This window comes from Urtica dioica, chromosome 1 (genome assembly GCF_054948205.1).
Source record: "Urtica dioica subsp. dioica isolate 48M chromosome 1, U.dioica_male_clone48M_v1_H2, whole genome shotgun sequence".
Taxonomy (NCBI): Eukaryota; Viridiplantae; Streptophyta; class Magnoliopsida; order Rosales; family Urticaceae; genus Urtica; species Urtica dioica.
Window position 1 is genome coordinate 53,326,682 of NC_142756.1, and position 21,382 is coordinate 53,348,063.

At 38.7% G+C, this 21,382-nt stretch overlaps 1 protein-coding gene across 1 annotated transcript; it reads left to right on the forward strand.

Annotated features, from left to right (window-relative positions):
• The first annotated feature begins 212 nt into the window (after positions 1-212).
• On the forward strand, positions 213-7,935 carry LOC149408114 (formiminotransferase cyclodeaminase-like protein). The gene is made up of 3 exons (XM_089616229.1): positions 213-449; positions 628-1,060; positions 7,135-7,935. Exons 1-3 carry the CDS (start codon positions 420-422, stop codon positions 7,650-7,652), a joined length of 981 nt encoding a protein of 326 aa, XP_089472355.1. The 5' UTR covers positions 213-419; the 3' UTR covers positions 7,653-7,935.
• The last annotated feature ends 13,447 nt before the right edge of the window (positions 7,936-21,382 follow it).

Here is a 21,382-nt window from a genome sequence, read left to right on the forward strand (position 1 = left end):
CACGTGTTGATTTGTATAAAAGCCGGTTTAGATCATGATAATATAATTTAATCCTCCCTCCAAAAAAAAAAATATACATGTATATATACACTTTAATCCTTATCAAATCCCCACAATGATTTATTTTCAAGAATGGCTATATTTTGCTGTTTTAGCATCTCTATTTAACCCTATTTTATTGATGTTCCTAAACTGACATGTCCCAACATCTATGGACTTTAGCTAAAAATACAAAGTGCTATATAATAGCTGAGTCAGAACTCACAATTCTCGATGACATATAATATATGGGTCTTTTGTATATAATGCGGTTTGACGGTTTAATGTGTTTGCATATATGCGTCGATATTATCTTTCTCTTATGTCAAACAAAACCAAAATAAAAACTTAGCTAAGCGCTTCTGCTTCAAGTTCAAACCATGGATGATGATCATATAGCAGCTCACAAGGTAATTATACGTTTGTGGACTTTTTATTGGCTGTATTATATTAATAATTTTCATTGATATACATTCAATTAAAACTGCCGTGTCGGTGACAATTGGGAACAAACCCATGTGACTTAGGCACACTGATCAGCCAAACAATTACAAACCCATTTTCTTTTTTGCTTTATCCAAATTGAAGATGGTAGAGAAGAAGAAGAAGAAGACGAAGAGAGCGGTGGAAGAGTCGATGGTGGTGTGTTGCAAGGTGTTCATATCGGAGGCGCGGAACACGGAGGCGCTGGAGGCCATAGAGAGAGCGGCGGCGAGGGAGGCCGATGAGGCGGTCATAGTCAGCAAGTTCGACGACAGACACTACAACCGCGTCCGATACACAGTCGTCTCCTACGTTGACTTCTTTGCCGGCGGCGCTGTGTATAGCCCTCTGCAGCGCGCCGTGGTGGCCATGGCGGAGGCCGCCTACGCCGCCGTGGACCTCCGGGAACACAGCGGGGCCCACCCACGCCTGGGCGTGCTCGACGATGTCGTCTTTCACCCGCTCGCCAGATCTTCTCTTCACCACGCCTCTTTGCTCGCCGAGGCCACCGCTCGCCAAATCGCCGCCAGCTTTCAAGGTCCTTTTACTTCTCTAATTTGTTTTTGGCGCTGGCCGGAATATATCTTATCTATTACCCCAAGAAATCTTTTAATAAGTACTCGAGGGGTATGTTTTGTCTCATATTAAATTAAATTATCACAATCACTTATCAAGATAACGCTATTAAGTATTAATTCCCTTCTGTTTTAAAACTCATCATAAACGGTGTCTATTTTTTGTATTTGCTATTTAAAAACTCTTTTATCTAATCTTTTAAAATATGAACTCTTAATTCCAAATTTTATTGACTTATATACACATGATATTTTTAAATAACCGCAATAAGAATCAGCCGTTTCTTCTTCGACTATCTTCTATTATTAAAGTTAGCGTAAAATTCGATGTAGAAGATGAATAGCGTATACTTGTAAGTTTTGCCAAGCATGTCAAACATCATGTTACTCACATAATCCGAAATGATAAAAAAGGCTTCTTGAACTTCCGAGAACAAGAAATATTCAGCACAGCGTTCGAGTCAAATAGGGCCGAGAACTCACAAAAGATAAGGAACGATTTGTTCATAAGTCAAGAGCGGTCCCTACCGAGCAGAACTTCGAAGGGAAGAGAAGCCGATAAGTCAAAAACTAATCAAAACAAAGCAAACACGTGTACATAATCAAAATAAAATATAAAACGATCACCTTGATAGTTACAACCGCGAAAAGCTCGAAGAATGACCATCCATTATGCACACGAACTTAATATAGTTACTCGGTAATCATCAGAGACATGGGACTGATCACCCCACGTACTCGACTCAAGGCATCTATAAATAGAAGAAGAGCTCAAAGGAACGGACGCTTCACTTTTTCGAGCATACAAGCCATAGTTTTCATCTTTCGAAACCCTCATTTACTTTCTTCCTTTTACGAGATTAGTCTGTAGATTGGAAACGTCTTGCCTAAACAGTTGGATTTCTCGGGATTGCATTCTCAATACCTAGTGTATTTCGTGGTATATTATTGTACTAATTTTTTAGGTCAACAGTTTGACGCTAGAAGGAGGGGGAGAAGAAAATTCATTGAAGTTCAATGGCAAGTTCACCAAACCCACCTGACAACGTTGCTAATCGCAATCAAGAGATCGAACACCACAACCGCACTCAATCGCTCCCACCAGAAGAAATTGAGGAGCTCATCCCCCAGCCCAGTTTGGTCGAGCAGTTCAAAGAGATACAAGAGCGTCTCCTAGAACTGAAAGCCAGTAACCGGGACTTAAGGGGAAGACTCCAGGTGAAGAAGGTCACCCTGCGAAGCGCAATGGTGATTCCTGATGAAGAGCGCTCGCACCGGTCCGGGAAAGAGCCCATGGAGCAAGAGCAACGGGCTAAGAAGTCTTGAAAGCATGCCAAAGACCGATACGAGCGGGAAGAAGACGATACGGATTCGGAAGGATACCGGGCTAGTCAGGAAAAGATTCGTTGTTCATGAAAGATCATGAAGAGGGTTCAGAAACCGGAGACAGCGTGAGCACCGACGAAGCAAACTTCAAAAGGCTGGAGCGCCGAACTGAGGAAGTATCTCAGGATCAGAAAGAACCAACCCTAAAGATATGGAATGCCATGTCACCATCCACGGTACGAGTGTTAGAACACCCGTTGCCAGACTGCTTAAGGATGCCAAGCATCCCGGTGTATGATGGAAAAACCGACTTGGGGATCACCTCGATACTTTTTCATCATGGAATCTTTTACAGGGAGCATGTCCCAAGGTGATGCGTCGAGCCTTCTCCATCACCCTGGCAGGATCGGCCAAAAGATGGTACCGAAAACTCCGTCCTAACTTAGTGGGATCCTGGAAGGAACTGGCAAGGAAATTCATGGAGCAATTCATCGGCTCAAGCTCAGGAAAGACCCCCAAGAAAAGACACCAACACTAAAGAACTACATCAACTGCTACTCGGAGCAAGCGCTACAAGTTGATGATCTATACGAGGACTTCAAGCTCTTCGGCACAACTTCGAAGATCCGAACAAAATCAGAATTCTGGTGGTCACTCCAAAACACCAGTCCCCGGTACTACAACTACTTCCTCAAAAGGGCACATAAATACATCAATGTCGAGGAGGCCAGGCTGGCGGCACAAAAAGTAGAGGTCCCAAAGCCTCGACGAGACGAACAGAGGGGACATCGATCTGAAGACGTGGGCCCCCCAAACAAGATCCGGTCGGGAGCAGGACCGCAAAACCGATTCGCGAGTAAGTATGATAAGTATCATCCTCTGAACACTTCGATAGAAGAAATTTTCAGCCTTACTCAAGATCAAGAGGATTTTCCAAAGCCAAACCGGATAAAGATAGACATCTCAAAAAGAGATAAAACTAAATGTTGTGCTTTCCATTACGACATGGTCACAAGACCGCAGACTGCTTCAACTTGAAAGAAGCAATAGAGGCTCTAATCCGAAGAGGAGCGTTAAAGAAGTTTCGGGCAAATCAGAAAGAGTCTGAGGAACAAAAGAGGGAAGCATACAGGAAAATATCCGTAATCATGGACGGACCACATGTAGGAGGGGACACTCGAAGTTTCCAAATGAATTACGTTAGGGTGGCTCAAGCGGAACATCGATAGATCCTCTTCACCGCAAAGCAGAGGACAAACAAAATCATCAAGCACAACCCGAAAGTAATTACCTTCATAGCCGAAGACGTGTGGTGGGTGATGTTCTTGCACAATGACCCCCATGTGATCTCTGCCTTCATTGGTAATCGGAACGTTCATCGAATCCTTGTGGATACCGAGAGTGCCGTCGACGTCCTCTATGAGGAAACTTTCGATGGGATTGGTCTTAAGAAAGACTCGGTGGACCCCTCTCCAGAAAACCTCTACGGATTCACATGCGATTCCATAAAACCAAGAGGTATCATCTCATTCCCACTAACCATGGGAGAGAACCCGAGGACAAAGACCATAAACACCCAATGGTTGGTACTCTCGAGTAAGTCTTCCTTCAACACCATTATTGGAAAACCTACCTTATGAGCACTCGGAGCCATAACTTCAGTGGAATATCTCAAAATGAAATTCTCAACCGATCAAGGAGTCGGGGAAGTACAAGGCACACATGCGCTGGCCAGAAGTTGCTACACCGACTTCTTCAAGAGTAGTTAGGACAAAGATGTCCACAAGGTGATGACCATCAACGCCGAATTCGATCCCCGCATTCCAAGTCGAGGGGTCATCAGTCCAGGCGACGAGGTTGAGGAAGTCATTCCAGATCTAGACTAGCCGCAGAAAAAAGCTCAGTATTAAAAAGTATCACGACTCGACGTACCAAAAAAGATCCTATCTCTCTTTTTTCAAAAGATTTGGATATCTTTGCATGGTCTCAAGGCGATATGGTAAGGACAGATGCCGAGCTAGCATGTCACATGCTAAATATAGATCCCAAAGAAAAAATCCATTAGTCCAAAAATGAGAGCATTGAATACTGAAAGCTACATAGCTTTAAAAGAAGCAGTAGATAAGATAATCTCCAACAAATCTATCAGAGAAACCAAGTATCCAAGTTGGGTAGCCAACCCGGTATTAGTTAAGAAACCCAATGGGAAATGGCAAACTTGTGTGGATCTCAAAGACTTAAACAAAGCATGTCCAAAAGATAGCTTCTCAATGCCGAGAATAGATCAATTAGTAGATGCTACGGCCGGGTATGAACTGTTAAGTTTCATGGATGCCTACTCGGGATATAATCAAATCCTAATGTATGACCCGACCAAGATCATACCGCGTTCATAACGGACCGAGGACTTTACTGTTATATAGCTTTGCCCTTTGGATTAAAGAACATCGGAGCCACATATCAAAGGCTAGTAAATAAATTTTTGCGGATTTACTCGGAGTCACTATGGAAGCATACATCGATGATCCCTTACGGGATGCATCACAACGCTGAGCCATTTCATATCCAGATCAACGGACGAAAGTGTCAGCTTCTTCAATGATCCCTCCGAGGAATGCTGCCTTGTTTCAAGGACGCGAAAGCGCTTGACTTAAGAGGACAACTCTTCCCTGCAATAAAATCTTGGGAAATCATAAACCCTATGCACAAGCTCCTTATTCATAAGCTCGGGATGCACATGAGGACGGTGGAAAACTTCGGAAAGCACAATCGCGAAGACAGGTCGGTCCCGGCCAATTTCCGAGACATGATACCAATCGATATCTCGGAAGCAAGAGACACTAAACCCAAACGAGAGAGTGACCTCATCGGGATCAGGTTCTGTCCTCCGGACTATCTGGGGATCAATCCTCAGGTTTGGTCTTGACCGACCACCCATTTCCTATGAAATCACATAATAAGCTATAACTCCTAGCATAATTGGCATAAGGACCGAGAAGACTCACAAGGCAACCTTCGACACACCTTCACGGAAAATAAATAAAGAACGTGCATTGTGGATAGAAAACACGGAGAGAAAGCATAAACAACTTACCCAGAAGATTTGAAGGCAGTAGAGCTGAAAAAACCAAGTCTTCACCCAGAAAAAGCGCCGAAAAAAGAGAAAAGTCGCTAGAGAATCGGAGAAAAATGCAAATCCGAAACCAGAAAGAAAGTCAAAATGAAGACCAAGAACCCGGAATAAGGCCTTATATACTTTGGTAACGAACGGCTCAGATGAAGCGTACAAAGGAAGCTTCACGAATCTAACGGTAGACACGAACAATCGCTTCGTTTCAAACGAAACTGGCACAAAACGACACCGTAAGCACAACATAAGCCAGAAAAAGAACAAAACGCTAAAAAATAAAATTCCTTCTCGGTCAGCGCCGAGGAGACAATATAGTGAAAATGCGTAAAGTTTAATTAAATGAAAGATTAAACTATATAGTTCCTTACCATTTTTGCTAAATACTAAGAAACTGGAAGGCTGCTGTTACCCACATAATCCAAAATGGCCAAGACGGCTTCTCGGAGTCCCTAGAACAGGATATATCCAGCACAAAGTTCGAGTCAAATAGGCCCGAGAACTCACGAAAGATAAGGAACGACTCGTTCATAAGTCAAGAGCGGCCCCTACTGAGTAGAACTTCGAAGAGAAGAGAAGCCGATAGGTCAAAAACTAGTCACACAATACAAACACGTTTACATAATCAAAATAAAAAAAATAAAACGCTCACCTTCACAGTTACAACCGAGACAAGCTCAAAGAATGACCACCCACTATGCACACGAATTTAAAACAGTTACTTGATAACCGTCGGAGACATGAGACTGATCACCCCATGTACTCGATTCAAGGCATCTATAAATAGAAGAAGAGCTCAAAGGAACAGACACTTCGCTTTTTCGAGCATACAAGCCATAGTTTTCATCTTTCGAAACTCTCATTTACTTTCTTCCTTTTACGAGATTAGTATGTAGATTGGAAAAGTATTGCCTTAACATTTGGAATTCTCGAGACTGTGTTCTCGGTACCTAGTGTCTTTCGTGAGATATTGGTGTACTAATTTTTCAGGTCAACACATCAAATTAAAAAAAATATATAAAAATTAGAATAAGAGATTGGTGCTAAAAAGTAATGTATACAAAATAATAAGTAAATAAGAATAAAAATGTGGAATGGACAAAGAGTGCTTTAATGTTATGAGACACATTTGACATATTTGCTATGAAAAAACACACACACACACACACATATATATATATATATATATATATATATATATATATATATATTAAATTTATATCTAATCTTTTTCGGTAGGAACTTTTAATTCCAAATTTATATACATGATATTTTAAAATGTCCACAGTAAGAATCAGTCATCTAGCGCTATATCTTCTCCGATAATTTTCTATTATTAAAGTCAACATAAAAATTCGATGTAGAAGATGACTACTGTTTACGTGTAAGTTTTGCCAAGCATGTCAAACATCAAATAAAAAAAAATAAAAAAAATTGGAATAAGAGATTGCTGCTAAAAAGTAATGTATGCAAAATACGAATGAAAATGTGAAATGGACAAAGAGTGCCTTAACGGTCTTTAATAAACAGCATGGTTTGTGAAACACATTTGACATATTGTTATGGAGGATAAATTGGATGCAGTGCCGGTGTACTTGTACGGCGCGGCGCATCCAACGGGTAAGGCGGCGGACACAATCAGGCGCGGGCTGGGGTATTACCGCCCCAACTTCACGGGCAATCAATGGGCAGGCTGGACACTGCCCGACTCCCTGCCCGACCCCCCGGACGTGGGCCCCACCACCGTGGCCCAGTCCCGAGGCCTGACCATGATCGGAGCCTGCCCGTGGGTGTCCCTCTTCAACGTCCCGATCCTGTCCTCCGACGTCTCTGCCGTCAAGAGGATCGCCCGTGCAGTCAGCGCCCGCGGCGGCGGCCTGCCCACCGTCCAGACCATGTGCCTCGCCCACGGCACCGGCTCTGCTGAGGTGGCGTGTATTCTGTTGGATCCCAATCAAGTCGGGGCGGACCGGGTTCAGAGCCGGGTCGAGGCCCTTGCGGCTCGGGAAGGGTTGGATGTTGGGGAGGGCTACTTTACGGACCACTCGGCTGAGATGGTTGTTGATAAGTACATGCAAGTGATCTCTACAAAGCATGTCTAAGCACCGGCTTTGATGATGTACAGTCTAAGACTGGATGGGCATGTCACCAACACCCCCACCCTTTGTTTTATTTATGAAAATAATTACTTGGGCCTTATGTTCGGTAAAAAAAGCATGTGTGCCAAGAACAATGTTAATTTCATGTACATTTTTTATTTTTATTTATTAGTCATATTTATTTAATAATGGCCTAATGGTAAACATATCGAGCTTACCGTAGAGTGATAATTCGACACTGAAGGAAAGACCAATAAAAAAAATAATGTGAAATATCATGTCGCTCTCTCCGGATCCAAAGAATTATTGCATTTTAGGTTCTCATAAATATTACGTTTATACTTCCACTTTAATATTTATTACTTAATTATTCTTTAAAAAAATTTATGTATCAATTATCCTCTAATATAAAATTTTGTTTACTTTTTACTTATAAAAAATATGAAATGATAATACCCTTTATAATAAATAGCGTACTTCTTGGAATATTCATAAGATTACAAGAACTTAAAAATAGTTAACCAAATAAACATTAAGACATCTACAAACCAAATCACCATCGAATGAAGACTGAGTTCAATTGATTCCTCAGCAAAACATTTCTTTGCTTGGTCATAGCACAAAACTATTGACAATCGATTGATTTTGGATTCAGTTATCAGGTGAGCAAACATTGAATTTCTTTATCAATAATTGGATTTCCTTTTTGGTGTTTTCCTTGCATAGCATCACTTATTACCCTGATTTCCTAAAATATAAATATATAAGCATCTCTACAATAGTTGTGAACGAATGAATTAAAGAGACAAATATATAACCATGATTGTCAAAAAAAAAAAAAAAATCCCAAGATTTAGGCTTCAAATTACCTAACGCTATTAAGATGGTTGTTCAAGTTTTAGGTTAAGAAATTTGTAGAACAACTGATTGTTTTTAGCAGATTAGATGTAATGCTGTGGAGACAAACAATCAAACAGAAAAAAACACAGACAAATTGGTAACCTTGTTCGGTGTAACGACCTACTCAGGGGGACTACGACGTCCGGGTAAATGAAATCCACTATCTCAATCAACCTCGATTATAAGAATATTAAGTTAGACAAAAATCCTCTTTGCTAACATCTCTCTTCAATGATTATCTCCAGTGTGTATGGATTCAAGCCCGCCTTGAACCAGAAACTCCTCGCCCTATATTACCCTGATCTTTCACCGAAGATCAATAGTGCTGAGTATGATGATACAAAAGCTTTGAGTTAATCAATGTCTTTTGTCGATAAAGTTCTCTGGAAAGATATGACATGCAAAGAAAATACGGCTTTCGTGAATAGCCAAACAGTCGAAGAACCTCTTCAACCAAAGATACAAACTCTAGGTGGATTTATATATGGTTGGGTTCTGAAATCCTACGCGGAAACAAAATTAATCAAATCCCTAATTAAAGATCCGAGATTACATCTCCAAGAAAATCGGGTAACTAACCAACGTGGTAGTTACTTGATTTTCGCGTGAGGAAAATACATAACTGCCCTGACTGCAAGTTGTTTGAACAACTCGTTGACGCTCCGGCTTGATCAAGTCTATTACAATTTGTTTTTTCAAATATACTGTGCCATACAAATAACAAGGTTTATGCCTACTGTGACCAACATTTGTAATTGCAAACGTTCTATCGTAACTGTTACATAAACGATGTACTATTGCAAATTGTCCAGGTTATGAATGGTACACATAACACTCTCACTTATCAGGACCATTCTATAGCGAGAAGTATTTGTGGTTTCCTGTTTAGCTACCTCGACATAGACTAATTACTAACCAGTTTAAATGCTTCACCCAAACTTACAGTTCTCACATATGATGTAACTATATAATCTCAATTAATACATAAGGACATAGATATGTCCAATGTTGTTGCTTATAAAAGTTTGTAGCTAATCTTTTCTATCGCCATATTTGTATACATTTGTATATTTCATTTAATAATAATCTTTAGATAATTACAATAATATCTTTTAAAAAAATTACTATATTACCCTTTCGCGAACAACCTTCCTACCGCAAAGACGAATCCAGAAATCTATTTCAAGGGACTAAACTAATTAATTTATCTTCTAGATAATATTGAAGCAATTATTCTTTTTGCTCCACAATTTTTTTGAAGATAAAGAAATAAAGATGAGTTTTACATTATTTCGGATGAGTTTTCTTTAACAATATGTTTTAATTTTAAAGTTTATTCATTTCAACAAAGAAACAGCATAATCAATCTAGAACTCAAACAACATTAATAAATATTATTTAATTATACATTTTTTGAAATAAATTTCAGTGGTACATGAGCTAGTTTGTTGTGTTACTAATTAAAATAAGTGATTTTAAATCTTTGTTGTTAAAAAACCTTGTTGTTGCAAAAAATAAATAAGGTATTTGGTAAAGATATTTAAAATAATTGTTCCTTTAGTATTTGGTAATATTTATATAAATATGAAAAGATAAAATATAGGCATGTCTTTTATTTATAATTAGTATCTATTTATATGCAATTAATAAATATATTTGATAAATAAAACAAAACCACATATCTTAAATAATACATAAATATAGGGCGGCGCAAAAAACCGGTAAAATCGTAAACCGGACCGGATAATTGGTTTTCAAACCGTTGGTCCGGTTTTAAACGGTTTAAAATTTCACCGATCCGGTTTGAACTTTTAAACGGTCCGGTCCGATCTAAAAATTTTAAACCACGGTTTAGATCGGACCGGTTAGTATGTAAATAAATAAAAAAATTAATAAAAAAAGGATAAGTTACATATTTTCCCCCCTCAACTTTTACACGTGTAACGGCATGCCCCCTCAAGTTTGAAAAATAGCATTGATATTGCGCCCCTTTTGTTAACTTTTATGAAAGGTCATCCAATGTTTAATCAACATTTTGATCATTTGACCCGATTAATTTGTGATATTACCTAAATACCTTTATAAAAATACAATACAAAAAAATTAATAAACAACTAACGAAAAAAAATCATTTTTTTCTCACTCTTCCGCCACCGTCTTCTTTTTATTCGTACAAATCAATATTTGTTTCCCCAAATGTTAGCCATGGTCGTACACTTCTCCAAATTAAACCAGATATAACCCATTTCATGCCAAATAATTGTAGAATCAAAAGACAAGAGCACATTACAGCTTGCCTTCAAAGCTAAGCAGCGGTGGACGTCGACGCAGATGTGGCGTCTTGCTTACTCAATCTCATTTTTACTCTAAGGTGTTCGCTGCCCGGGATTCCAGGATTTCTTGAAATTTTATTTTTGAATTCCGAATTCTGGCGTCCACTCCAAGAGTTCTAGAACTCAAATGGAAAAATTTTCTTGAGAAAAAATATTTTTCTAAGTATTATAAACATAATGTGTAAGATTGAAAAGTTTTAATTTTTGAATATTTACTTGAAATTAAGATTTTACAAAAACTAGTTTGAATTTTGAAAAATTGTTTTCACTTTCAAACTTGAAAATGCTTTGTCATCCAAATCAAATAAGTTTTCAAAATGTTTTCAAAACTATATCTATATCACTTAAGTTCAAAATCTATTTACTCTTAAAAATTTAAGTGGGAGGTCTCCTCGTAGACTAGAAAGGATGCAAGAAGATGTGTAATCTCAAACTTCAAGTGTTCGAATGAGTTAGAAGTTCACACTTCCCTCATATACTTTCCCTAGCAGAAAATATAGGAAAATGTCTGAGCATATACGTTGTGCCTTTATGCACTAACACTGCTCTTCCTAGAAACATGACGATCTAAGATTCAATTTCTAGAATTCCACTCTATCTCTCTATACGCTAGGAAATGTGTTTCCGAACTTATAAGAGACGATGTACCAACTCTAAAAACTAAGTGGGAGGGTTATACTTGTTGTTTGCAACCCACGATCCCCAACACTAATGAAAAGTGCAATTATCGCCAGACTAAGAGTCACCCTCATGGCCCTCTCTTAAATGAGAGTACTGAACGGCGCTTTGCTCTGATCATTGCTCGAAGATCTACATCCGAGAGTGAGACAATGAGACAAGGCCTCCCCTCGGTGGATCGGTTTTTCAAAGTCGATCTCTTGGACTAAGTGGTTGGTTACACACTTAGACTCAATCCCAAGTAATCCTTCCTCGAGGCCATGCAAAAGGATGTGAGTGATCAAACTTTTTTACAAGGTGGCTAGTCAAATTTGATGTATTGACATCTTGGCTATGCATTAATGATGAGTCATTTCCTTATGAAAGGAGATTATTTGCGGACTTCCCTCGAAGGAGTAAAGTGTCCTTTTGTTCATAACACCTTTAGATTTTTCATGTATTGTTCATCCTAAAAACTTAAACAAACTTAAATCCTAAACCGAAAGACGAATTATAAACTTTTTTCAACTTAACTTCGAATGTGAAAACTACATTGTTTGGAAGCGTAACCTCGACATCGTCTTTACCGTTGACAAGAACAAATGGGTACTCACCACCTCATGTCCTCCTCAGACGAATAATGATTAGACTCAAGAGGACAAGGACTCCTTGGCGGCATGGCTCCGTTCCGATGAGATTGCGAGGTGCTATATCTTAGCATCTATGAATAATGTGCTCCAGCAGCAACATCGTGACATTCAGACAGCCGCCGACATAATCTATAATCTCCATGAGATGTTTGGAGGGCCAGGGCGGCAGGTCAGACAGCAAGCAGTCCGACAGTTTATGAACTATCGCATGAAGGCTGGGACTCCTATTAGGGACCATATGATGCTGATCATTAGTTACCTGAATAATAAGGAAATCCTAGGATCTGAGATTGATGGGAAGACTAAAATAGATATGATCTTGGAAACTCTCCCTAAATGTTTTGATACCTTCAAGCTGAACTACTCCATGAACAAGCTAGAGTACACTTTTACCGAGCTTATGAAGGAGCTTCACACTGCTGAAGGTCTCACTAAGAGAAGGAGGAATCAAGGAGAGGCACATGCTACTGAGTACAAAGCCTCCACCTCTGGATCTAAGAAGAGACCTCACAAGGCTGGGAAGAAGAACTATCCAGCCTACCTCAAAGCAAAGGAAAATAGTAATGTACTTATTATCGAAGCATGCTTAGTAGCTGATAATGTATCAACGTAGATTCTTGACTCCAGTGCTACTAACCACACTTGTTGTTCCTTGACTGGTTTCAAGAAAACCAAAAGCTTAGAGGAAGGTGACTTCTCCTTCAGATGGGATGATGGGAGCTCAGTGTCAGCAAAGGTCGTGGGATCAGTGACGCTATCTTTTGAAGATCAAACTCTAAACTTGAATAATGTTTATTTTGTTCCTTCCTTCGGAAAGAACTTGATATCCGTTGCTAGTCTTTATGAGCAATATTATTGTTTAAATTTTATTAAGAATGGAATTTGAATTTCACTTTCCAATAATTCTTTCGTCACTTATGCATGTATGAAGAATGCTCTTTTTTACATTTATCCCAAGCAACCTTCGCTTTTAGACACTGAAATAGAAAAAAATCTAGTTAGGGAGCCAAAGAGAATCAAACTTTCCGATTCCTCCGATCTAATAAAATCAACATATCTCTGGCACTTAAGACTTGGTCATATCACTCTAGACAGGATTAAGAGACTTGTGAGGGACGGTCCACTCCAAGCCTCTGCAATAGGTTTATTGCCTACTTGTGACTAAGCGACCTTTCTTAGCTAAGGGTCGAAGAGCCACTGAGTTACTGGAACTTGTACATTCTGATGTATATGGTCCGCTCAGTACACAAGCACGTGGAGGATACGAATACTTCGTTACCTTCACCGATGATTACTCAAGATACGGTTTTGTCTATTTTCTCAAACACAAATCCGAGAACTTTAACGGATTTAAGGTCTTTAGGGCTTTAGTGGAAAACCAAGATGGCGAACAGATCAAAACCCTTCGATCCGATCGAGGTGGTGAGTATATGTCTGGAGAGTTCGCATTCTTTCTTAAAGAAGAAGATATCGCTTCTCAGCTTACAGCACCTAGCATACCTCAATAAAACGAAGTGTTAGAGAGAAGGAGCCGAACTCTAATGGAGATGGTTAGATCGATGATGAGTTACTCATCATTCCCGCTTTCATTTTGAGGATATGCCCTCAAAATAGCAGCTTATATTCTGAACCAAGTCCCGTCTAAAACGGTTCCTGGTACTCCTTATGAACGATGGAGTAGCCGTAAAGTAAATCTAGGCCACATCAGAATTTGTGGTCGCCCTGCATATGTGCGAAGGCAAAAGACTAGCAAGTTGTCTAGTCGGTTAAAAATATGTCTGTTTGTTGGATATCCAAAGGAAACCAAAGGTTTCACATTCTATAGTCCCGAGGACGACAAAACATTCGTTAGCACGAACGCTCGTTTCCTTGAGGAGGACTTTATGAAAGATGTAAAACCTAGAAGCAAAATTGTGCTTGAAGAAAAGTTGAGTGAGGATGCTTCTACCTCATCTATAAGAAATGTTCTTACCCCAACTGAAACACAACCTAACTCATAAGAACCTCATCAAGTAGTACTTCGACGTAGTGGGAGGGCTTCTCAAAAGCCTGACAGGTACATGTCTTACCGGGATTCTCTTGTAGCCGTCTGTGACATGGATGACCCTGTTTCCTTCAGCCATACAATGGCTGGTTTTGAATCAAACCTTTTGCTTGATGCCATTAAATTTGAAATGCACTTGATGTATGTCAATAAAGTTTGGAAACTTGTAGACGTTCCTGAAGGGATTAAACCCGTAGTGTGTAAGTGGATATACAAGAAGAAAATGGGTCCGGATGGGAACGTCGAGACATTCAAAGCATGACTAGTGGCTAAGGGTTATACCCAAAAGGAAGATATTGACTATGAGGATACCTTCTCGCCTGTCACGATGCTTGAATCCTTCCACATACTTCTATCCATTACTGCAGCTCTCGACTATGAGATCTGGCAAATGGATGTTAAGAATGCCTTTCTAAACGGCAATCTTGACTAGCGCATTTATGTGGCTCAACCAAACGGTTTCTTGGAAGAAGGTCAAGAGACCAAGGTTTGTGAGTTGCTTAAGTCCATTTATGGATTAAAGCAAGCATCTAGGTCATGGAATATTAGATTCGATGAAACTGTGAAAAGCTTCGGTTTTGAGCAGTCAATAGATGAGCCTTGTGTTTACAAGTTAATACAAGAGGGCCAAGTTGTTTTTCTGGTATCATATGTCGATGATATATTACTCATAGGCAATGATGTGGGTAAATTATCTGAGGTTAAAATTTGGCTAGTAAAGCAAGTCGATATGAAGGATCTAGGAGAAACCGCGCACATTCTGGGGATCCAAATCTTTCGAGATCCAAAGAACCGGACTTTGTCGCTCTCTCAAGCTTCTTATATTGATAAGGTGATGGATCGCTTCTCGATGCAAGACTCTAAGAAGGGCCAAACACCCTTTAGGCATGGACTTTCACTCTCAAAGGACCAGTCGCCCAAGACTGCACAAGAGATTGAGGACATGAGAAAGATTCCTTACGCCTCAGCCGTAGGAAGTCTCATGTATGCGATGCTTTGTACTAGACCAAATATATGCTTTGCAGTTGGCGTAGTAATGTGTTTTCAGTCCAACCCTGGACCCGAGCACTGAATTACTACTAAGCATGTTCCTAAATCTCTTCGGAGAATTAGGAACTTGATGCTTACATATTCGGGTACTGACCTGACTATGACGGGATATACCTACTCCGATTTTCAAGCGGATAAGGATTCCAAGAAATCCACTTCAGGATCTATGTTTATCTTAAATGGTGGACATCTTTTAAATTTCTTTCCTAGTAGACATCTTTCTCAGACTTGATTTGGGTGGTTGGTGAAGGGCAATTCTTTGACCATTACCTTCTTGGAGAGCAGCTATAATCCTCAAAAATTGAGATGCGCAAATAAAAATTCCAAAGCCACGCCTCTTCTTTGTCGCACATCCTGTGACATTGTGTGACGTCGTTTTGAATATTGAGGGCGAACATTCTATTTCTTGACATCGGTACCTTAACAATGCAATTACTTGCATGGTGTCTTATAGAAAGGTTATTAATATGATATTATAAGCTTTCTCTAAGAGTTGTCATAGGCTCAAGTTGTTGCACATCATGTTTGACACATAGTAAACATTAAAAAGGAATTGATGATCGCCATTCTTCAGTCAGATGAGAACAAGTCATTTACCTTTCATCGCCACCTTTGATTCATCTCTTAAAGCAACATTCTGTTGGCATTGATGCCCACAAGAAGAGTAGTAGTCATAACTTATATACATTTGATGTAATAAAGTCTTACGAAGACTCTTGCTTGTAACTGCTGAATAATTAATAAAGAGTTGAAACTTTCATTCATTCTTCGTTGTTTGTTTGAAGCTTTATGATAAACCTTAGTCTTTAGTCCTTAAACAAATCTAACAACAAATGAAGAGTCAAATATAGATTTGCATGAACAACCTCTTCATGGTTTGCTTAAAATAGCATATTCACAATCTAAGGATCAAAGGGCTATTGATCTCAGTATGATTGTTAGGAGAATCTATGATGTCTAGTTATGAGACATAGATAGTCGGAGACTCTATAGTTCTTCCTAGTTATCTTATGAAGATACTGTATTGACAAGTTCACCTCTAGAGACATTGTAAGAACAAACCATTTAACCTTTTCTGTCTCAGAGTCACTATGTATGAATTGCATCATGCTTACCTCAATCCTGAAATGAGACATGTCATTTCATAGATTACGTATTCTCATTTGAGAAAGTCAGAGTTCTAGATTCACTATGTGATATAGACAAGACCTATTGGTGAAGTACTAAGTTATGAAGATGTCATGAACAACTTTGTGAAGATCTCATAGATATGGAATTCATGTACAAGATTGCTAAAATGCAATGTATATCACCTCATGCTTTGTTCCTTAGATTGTGAATAAATGAACTGACCAGTGTCCAAATTGAGTCATGACTCTTTTGGATAAATCAATTTGACTTGTTAGCTCCTCGTCAATACATTGTTTCTAACTTATTCACAAGTGACTAAGGAGTTGAGGAAATAACAACTAGAAGGGTAAAATGGTAATTTTATAAATTCCATCCAGTTGATGATATTCATGAAGGGTAAACATAGATAATATTCAATTGATCCACTCATCACAATTAAGTTGAATTCTTGAGTAGAAAATATATTCATTTGAAGCGAGAGATTTCAGTGTTAGCTCTTTAATGGAGTCAGTTGACATTTAGCTAGAACTTGAAAAAGGTTTGTGAACTTTTGAGTCCAAGTATGCTAGCTCAAGCTTTGTTCATTTGGATCCATGAGGTCACTACCATAAGTCATTAGAGTAGGATTAGTTAAATTGGAAGCTAAATCAAAACAAGCTCAAATGTTGAACTAGACAAGTTTTACGAGAATTGTCTAAAGGGTAATTTTGTCCACGAAGACATAAGACGGTATGAATGTCAATAAATAACTTTTTTGACATTGTCATTTGAAGACAATGAAATAGTTCACACGGCCACAATGTAGGTATTTGGGCCTTGAGGATTGAATTTCGTTTTGTAGAATTTTATGTGAAAATTCTACATGGGCTTTTCTTATATTGTCATGAACAAATAAAGAAACATCTAGAAGCATGTTCTAGAAGCTAAATTTCGTGCATACCATAGAGAGAAAGAGGGTATTTGTTTTGTGCATTTATTTATGAAGATACTTGCCAAAAAAAAAGAGGAAACAAATTTGTTCCATGAAACATCATGTTGGGTGTCCAAGACTATGAGGAAAAGAGGAAACTACTTCCAATCTTGGTATTTTGATAGGAATGAGAAATAAAGAATATGCTCATGAATATTTGATATTCAATAGAAAAGAGAAAACTACTTCTTCAAGGCAATCCCTCCTCCTATAAATACCACACCTCATTCACAATGTTGAACACACAAGTTTTTGAGATTGAGAGCTTCTCTCTCTAGACTTGGCCGCCCCTCTCCTTCTCTCTCTCTCTTCTTGTTCTTTTGTTTTGGCACCTAGGTTCTCGCTAGACCTAGTGTTTTGTTTTAGCACTTTGGCTCCAAGACAAGTTCTTGATGTTGGAATTGATCTAGGGTTAAGAAAAAGTTTAACTCTTCGAGCAAGGGGCGAAATTTAAAATTTTTCTTTAAAACGAGTAAAACGATTTTACTAACCCAGAAAAAGAGCAAGTACATATAAATTAAAACTATTATGAGCATAAATAATTTACTAACCTTTGAGAAGCTTGAACATTGATGAGCCTTCGGAAGGTTGAAACGTTCGTCTCCCCTCGCAGCATGTCTCTCTTCTTTCCTCGACAGTTTCTATCACAAGAATCACTCGAGAAAGAAAGGAATTAGTGTGTGGGCACTTTTAAACACGACGACTCGAGAACAAGTCTCAAAGTCGAAGAGCTAAAAACACTAGGTCAAATGTGGACCTAGGTGCCAAAACAAAAACGAAAGAAAACTAGAGAGAGAGAGAGAGGAGAAGTCGGCCACCACAACGTCTAGAGAGAGAAGTTCTCAATCTCTAAATTATGTGGAATGAATAAAATGAAGGGAATGAGGGTTCTATTTATAGGAGAGGTTTTACCTTCAATAAGGTAGTTTCCTCTTCTATAGAATATCACATATTCATGAGCAAATATTGCTCACCTTCTCTTAGAGTCACACGGCCAAGACTTGCTTCTAGAAGCCTTGGATTTGTTTCCTCTTTTGTTTTGCTTCTCCCTTGACTCATGTTGGCCGAAATACTTCTTTCCTCTTGGAGGAAATTTGTTTCCTCTTTTTATTTTGGCAAGTACCTTCATACATTAATGCACAAAATAAACTCTCATTTTCCTTGGGTGATGGGCGGCCAAGAGCTTCTAGAAAGGCTTTCTAGATTTTTCTTTACTTGTTCATGACAACATAAGAAAAGCCCATTAAGAATTTTCAAGTAAAATTCTATGAAATGAAATTAATCCACAAGGCCCAATGAACTTATCATAGCCGAGTATTAATATGTCATCATATGACATTGTCAAAAAATTTATTGACAATCATTTCATCTTATGTCCAAAAAAACAAAAATACCCTTTTGACAATTTTCGTAAAACTTGCCTCGTTCTTGTTTTGACTTAGCTTCTAGTTTAACTATTCCTACTCGATCTGATTTGTGACTGTGACCTCATGGATCCAAATGAACAAAGCTTGAGCTAAATACTTGGACTCAAAAGTTCACAAACCTTTTCCAAGTTTAGCTTAATGTCAATTTACTCCACTAAAGAGTTGACACTAAAAATCTCTCTATTCAAATGAATTTATTTTCCACTCAAGAATTCAACCTAATTGTAATGAGTGGATCCACTGAATATTATCTATGTTTACCCTTCATGAATATCATCAGCTAGTCGGGATTTACAAAATTACCATTTTACCCTTCTAGCTGTTATTTCCTCAACTCCTTTGTCGCTTGTGAATAACTTAAAAAAATGTATTAACGAAGAGCTAACAAGTCACATTGTTTCAGCAATCTTGTACATGAATTCCATATCTATGAGAACTTCACAAAGTTACTCATGACATCTTGAGACATAAGAGGTTAAATGGTTTGTTCTTATCTTGTGTCTAGAAGTGCATTGGTCAATTCAGTCGTGGTTACTCACAGGTTCAAGAAGACTCGTGGGAGATAAGCTAAGTTGGGAGACGAGCGATTCAACGGCTTCTCAATGCTCGAGCTCCATTCAAGTTTGGTATCGAGTGAAAACTCAAAGTAGTTTTAAAATGTTAAATTATATGTTCATGCACTTTGTCTAGGTTGTAAAAACGTTTTACGAGTTTTTAAATAATTTTTTTTATATTTCGCCGCTTGCTAGAAGCGATAAATCTTTTCTTAATCCTAGATCTATTCCAACATGTTCTCCTTCACCAATTTGTAAATCTCTACGAACATGCTTCTTCGGATGCACATATGGTTGCTTGCACCACAATCGAGGTACCATTGCTTATCTCCACCACTTTCATTATCCTTGGGAGCCAACAACAACGTCCTATCTTCTTGGGTTTTTTCTTCAACATAGTTCGCCTTCTCTCAACTCTGTTGCGCGGAGCTCTACATTTGGAAGTATAATGCCTAAACTTCTCACAATTGTAGCATTTGATTTGTGACTTGTCATATCTTGGTTTTGAAGCTCATCTCCCACGATCTCTTGATGAACTTTCTCCTTTTTGGTTGTTGTTGTCGTCATTGGGCCTCCAACCTCGTCCACGTCCTCGTCCTCGACAACCACCTCTCCTTTGTTGGCTTCCACCACGATCTTCATTTTTTGAATCGACCCGTGTCTTGAGTGCTTGCTCCACGTTGTATTCCTTCTTATTTTTCTTTTCTTCATACACTTGGAGCGACCCGAGAAGTTGCTCCATTTGTTGGAATTGATCTAGGGTTTAAGAAAAAGTTTAACGCTTCGTTAAGCGGCGGAATTTTAAAAAATTTCTTTTCAAGTAAAAACGGTTTTTACTAACCTAGACAAAGAGCAAGTACATATATAAAAACTATTATGAGCATAGAAGTTTACTAACCTTTCTTGAAGCTTGAACTTTGAGAAGCTTTAGGAAAGTTTGCAACGCTCGTCTCCCTCGAAGCATGTCTCTCTTTCTTTCCTCGGCACCTCGAGCAACCACGAAAGTTTCTATCACTAAATCACTCGAAATAAAAGGAATCAGTGAGTGGGCACTTTTAAACACTACGACTTAAGAACGAGTCTTGAAGTCGCAGAGCTAAACTCTAGGTCAAATGAGGACCTAGGTGCCAAAACAATAAAACGAAATTGACTAGAGAGAGAGAGGAGAGGGGTGGCCAAGTTCTAGAGAGAGAGTCTCTCAAATCTCTTAAACTTGGATGAATGAAATGTGAGGAATGAGGCTCCTATTTATAGGAGAGGCTTTACCTTCAATAAGGTAGTTTCATCTTCTATAGAATATCACATATTCATGAGCAAATTTCCATTTCTTCCTCTTGAGATACTCGGCCAACACAAGGCTTCTAGAAGCCTTGATTTGTTCCTATTTTGTTCCTTTCTAGCCTTGGCCGATTCCCATGTGCATCCATATGCAAATTTGTTTCCTCTTTTTTCTTTTGGCAAGTATCTTGATACATTTATGCACAAAATATTCTCTCTACCAATGGGTATGTTGGGCGCCCAAACTCATTCTAGAAGGAGCTTCTAGAAGCTTCTTCATTTGTTCATGACAACATGAGAAATGCCCATTAAGAATTTTCAATAAAATTCTTATGAAATGAAATTAATCCACAAGGCCCAATAAGACTAATATTGGCCGAGTGAGATTAAGTCATCAAATGAACTTGTCAAAATATTTATTGACATTCATTTCATCCTACGTCTCAAAAGACAAAAATACCCTTTTGACAATTTTCGTTCTTGTTTTGACTTAGCTTCCAGTTTAAGTATTCCTACTCGATGTGATTCGTGACAGTGACCTCATGGATCCAAATGAACAAAGCTTGAGCTAAAATACTTAGACTCAAAAGTTCACAAACCTTTTCCAAGTTTAGCTTAATGTCAACTGACTCCACTAAAGAGTTGACACTAAAAATCTCTCGGTTCAAATGAATTTATTTTCTACTCAATAATTCAACCTAATTGTAATGAGTGGATCCACAGAATATTAACAGTGTTT

Excerpts from the sequence above, each read along its gene's own strand:
- LOC149408114 (XM_089616229.1), top strand. The coding sequence starts at position 420 with ATGGATGATGATCATATAGCAGCTCACAAG. Across the intron at positions 450-627 it reads ATCATATAGCAGCTCACAAG|ATGGTAGAGAAGAAGAAGAA; the intron begins GTAATTATACGT and ends TCCAAATTGAAG. Across the intron at positions 1,061-7,134 it reads AATCGCCGCCAGCTTTCAAG|TGCCGGTGTACTTGTACGGC; the intron begins GTCCTTTTACTT and ends AATTGGATGCAG.